This window comes from Macrobrachium rosenbergii, chromosome 9, assembly GCF_040412425.1.
Source record: "Macrobrachium rosenbergii isolate ZJJX-2024 chromosome 9, ASM4041242v1, whole genome shotgun sequence".
Taxonomy (NCBI): Eukaryota; Metazoa; Arthropoda; class Malacostraca; order Decapoda; family Palaemonidae; genus Macrobrachium; species Macrobrachium rosenbergii.
In genome coordinates, this window is record NC_089749.1 from 18413757 (window position 1) to 18417967 (window position 4211).

Sequence of the window (4211 nt, forward strand, 5' to 3'; positions counted from 1 at the left end):
CAGGGAAATTTTTTTACTAGTGTTTTTCTTTCCCACATTGGAAATCCTATCGAGAAAGTTCTGTATATATATATATGTGTATATATATATATATATATATATATATATATATATATATATATATATATATATATATATATATATATATATATATATATATATATATATATATATATATATATATATATGTGTGTGTGGTGTTTGTGTGTGTGTGCGTGTGTGTGTGTATAACCAATGTATCCTTATTGAAAGCTAAAAGCCAGATTAGGCACCCCTCAAAAAACTGGAATCCTAAATCACCGCCATTCTGGATTTGTGAAAGTATCCTTAAGTGCTCTCTGTATACTGAAACGTTCTCCCGGTATCCTTCGGCGTGACAGCCTCAAGGACTCCGGAGGATAAGGAGAACTTTGAAGGTTGTTTATGATGCAGAGCAATATCCGGTCAATGCCTCCCCAGTTTACAAAGGCAAGGGCGTGGTTGACTCCACTCTCTTGTTGGGGATTTGGGGAGGGGGTGGGTGTGGGATGGTAGAGGATGGGGAGCCAGCTCCCTTCTTGAGGATCTGGAGAGGAAAGGAGGAGGTGGGGAGGGAAGGGGAGGGATTTGGGTGAAGTTAACAGTAGCGTTTAGGATTTGCTTGAAGGGGTGGGGCGGGGGAGGGGGTCGCTAGCACCAGTGATCAGGGATACTTACAGGAAGGGAGGGAGAGGGGAAGGGATGGCTTTCAGGAGTAGGAGAGGAGGGAGTGGCGTTGGGATAGGATATCCCAGTAGGGAGGGCGGAGGGATAGGGGGTAGGAGGGAGACTCGTTGATATATAAATAAAATCGAGACCCTCATCTCAAGATCGCTCATACAACCACACACGCACAACCCAACAGCATCAACTCCTCCCTCCCTCTTACTCCTCACTCCTCCAAGAGCGCCGCTTCCTCCTCCTCCTCCTGCTCCTCCTCCTGGTTGGAGCGAAGCCGTGACATTTTGCCATGAGGGTTGTGGTAAGGATCTGCCGACTTCGTATTTTCGAGTGACCGAACTTGATGTTTATCTAATTTCCCCCGAGGAATGGAGAGGGGCTTCTTGTCGAGTCTCGTCGTTCAGTTTGCGTGGGATGCTCTGTATATGTATCGCTCAGAATGAATATAAAGGAGCGAATAACGCGTTAAATGTGTCTGAGAAGTTTGTGCGAATTTTTGAGTGGCATTTTGCGTGTAAAGGTGGACAGGCTTCAGTTCAAACGTTCGTGATAAACAAAGAAAAAGTGAATGTGAATGTTTATGATGCCCTTATGCCAAAGGGTTCATCAAGAATTTTGTTTCATTATTTTTCATAAATTCATGCCCTTATTCAAAGGGTGTATCAGTTTTATTCTATAAATTTATGAATTTTGTGAACTGCTTTTTTGTAAGGCACCTAAATTTGTGCTTCGATATTGACACACTTTTGAAATCAATTATCTCGAAAACATTTACACTATTTTAGTTATAATTGTCATTTAATTGTGGATTAAAATTCCTCTTATTTGCTTTATTTAATTACTGACAAATGTATCACAAAATGTCAGTATAACGAAAATGATGAACTGATTGTCATTAATTAAGATTAGATAAAAACGCAAGATGCAACATCCCCGATTCATAAAAGACGATTGTAGTTTTGCTTTAGTTCACTCGAGGGGATTTTATGCCATTCGAAGTAGCCATTAAGTGAATTCAGTTTACGACGGTATTAGAAAATCATCTGAAGCAATAATGTCGTAAAAGCCTTTTATATTTCACGCAGTTTATGCCTTATATTCAAAATATGATTCTTATTTTGGTTTATGGCCCTTCTAATATCGTCATCAAAAGCTAATATCACCAATAATTCTTTAAGATTTAGATAACCTTCGCACTTTACGAATTTTTACAGCCCTTTTAACCCTAGTTTTATATCTACTTATCACAAGAAATATTCCACTTACACAAAGCCTTCCTCAGCACTTAGAAAACAATTACCACGGTTGTTAAAATTAATTGAATGTTAAAGATCGATACCTAATGGTGCGTTTAAATTCATATCCTCTCTGATCAAAGGACTTGCTTGAGGTATTAGTGAACGCTGACTAAAATGAAAGGTTCTTAGTTATTTCCTCGCCAAATATTCAAGATTTTGTTCGCAGCCAGAAAATGTCGGCCATGACCATTGTTCCGTGAAGGTCGCTGCTGTTGTTTTGTTCGGTTGCATAGCTTATACTGTCAAAATCAAATGGCTAAAGATGTAAAGTAATAAAATTTAAACTAAATACCTTATAGCAAAAGTTAATATTAAGACAGTTAAAAAAAAACTTTTATTCCATTTCGTTGTTAAGAATAGCTCAATGTTTTACTTAATGTAATTGACCGATTAGTTTATGCAAATATATGTCACAGTGACTAATGTCATCAACTTATCACACAGTCTTGATGACTTCAAAGACGGAAATGAATAATTAGACAATAAACAGATTTTTTTTAAGACCAAAGTAGATAATTAGACAGTAATTGAAAAAAAATTTTTTCATCACAATTTATTTGGACCAAGAGCAACTTTGAGTAGCAATTTGCATCCAGTTAGTCTCAACAGATCAAATAGATATTTTTGTTAATGACAATATTGTTAAGGGTATAGATAATTCGACACGTTTCAAAATCATGAAAATAAAGTTGTATCTAAAAATCACTTTTAATAGCAGTGCTAAGGGTCATATATCTCAGGTATTTCCAAAATCAAAATAATTTTTTTTCTTCCTCTAAATTTTGTTTATGGCAGTACCAAAGGTCACAGATCATCTCAGGCATTTCCAAAATCAAAATTTTTTTCTCCCTCTAAATATCTTTTTTATGGCAGTACCAAGGGTCACAGATCATCTCAGGCATTTAGAAAATTAAAATATATTTTTTTTATCTGTTTCATCTCCCCCAAAAAAGGTCCTCATCTCGTTGGCAGCCCTTGTGGCCTCGGAGCAGAAACGGTCGGCCGAGCCCTTCAAATTCGACTTCCAGATTGGCCCGCTGGGTTTCATACCCTTCGGGATCGGTAACCAGAAGTTCGGCCTCGGCATAGACATTGGCCCCGGCGGAGGGAAGTATGGAGTCTACGGCGACTATGGAGCCAAATATGGAGCCAACTTCCTATATCCGCAACAGCTGTATCAGGGGATCGCCAAAGCCTTTTTCCCGAAAGGTGTCTACAGCCCTCATCTGATTGGCAAGCGCAGCGCCGATCCGGAGCCTGGAATAGGATATGGCCTTGGGGGACATCGAGGATTTGGAGGACTCGGCTTCGTCGGTCGTAGGAGACCAGGATACGGCGGATATGGTGGCGGCATTGGTAAACATGGCGGACTTGTCAATAGTCGTCATTACATCGGCAAACGGAGCGCGGCCATCGACATCTTTCCCGAATATCACATTGGTAACTGATAAGGTATCGTTCTTTTCCCGTGATGACCTCCGTGATACCTCGGCCATAGAGATTTCGTGGGTACCGTGTCAAACTGGTGATAGATTGATACGGTAATTTCCATGAGCCCTAATGAAGTGCCTATATTTTCCAATATTTTTTTTTTTATAACTTGACATTATTTTGAATAAATACATATATTTTTTGCTGCAAAAATAAATTGGGCGTTTTATTTACAGATGAAGGAAACACATTTGACTTTTTAGAAGAATAAAATATATAGAATTTACTTTAAGAGATTTAGGTAGGTTGTAATCGGGGTATTTTCACTAATTTTCTGTTCGGCGTGATTTTCTTTCCTTTTCAATTACAATATTTTTTTACATCTATTTTTCATTGTGCATTTTCAAGTGTTCGTTACACAACTATCCAAAAGTACTTTATTCTTGCCTATGAAGCATTTCAGAGATTTAATTAATGATAATTGGCAGTTTTCAAGTCTCAGCGCCACAAATGTCACTCAAATTTTGACAGGTCTGTCCGCAGGAAAGGGAAGATGGGAGAAGGTAAAAATGTCTCAGAAGATTGTGGTCATATTATTATTATTATTATTATTATTATTATTATTATTATTATTATTATTATTATTATTATTATTATTATTATTATTAATTTGCTTTTGTTCTCATCCATAGCCAGTGTTTCGTTACACATGGAATTGAAAGGGCAGGAATGTCTACAACAATAACGGATAAATAATACTAATTTTACATTAGCACTTCTGCT

General features: G+C 37.6%; 1 protein-coding gene across 1 annotated transcript; it reads left to right on the top strand.

Annotated features, from left to right (window-relative positions):
- Positions 1–570: 570 nt before the first annotated feature.
- Positions 571–3649, top strand: LOC136842058 (uncharacterized). Its single transcript, XM_067109438.1, has 2 exons — positions 571–1000; positions 2951–3649. Exons 1-2 carry the CDS (start codon positions 989–991, stop codon positions 3443–3445), a joined length of 507 nt encoding a protein of 168 aa, XP_066965539.1. The 5' UTR covers positions 571–988; the 3' UTR covers positions 3446–3649.
- Positions 3650–4211: the final 562 nt, after the last annotated feature.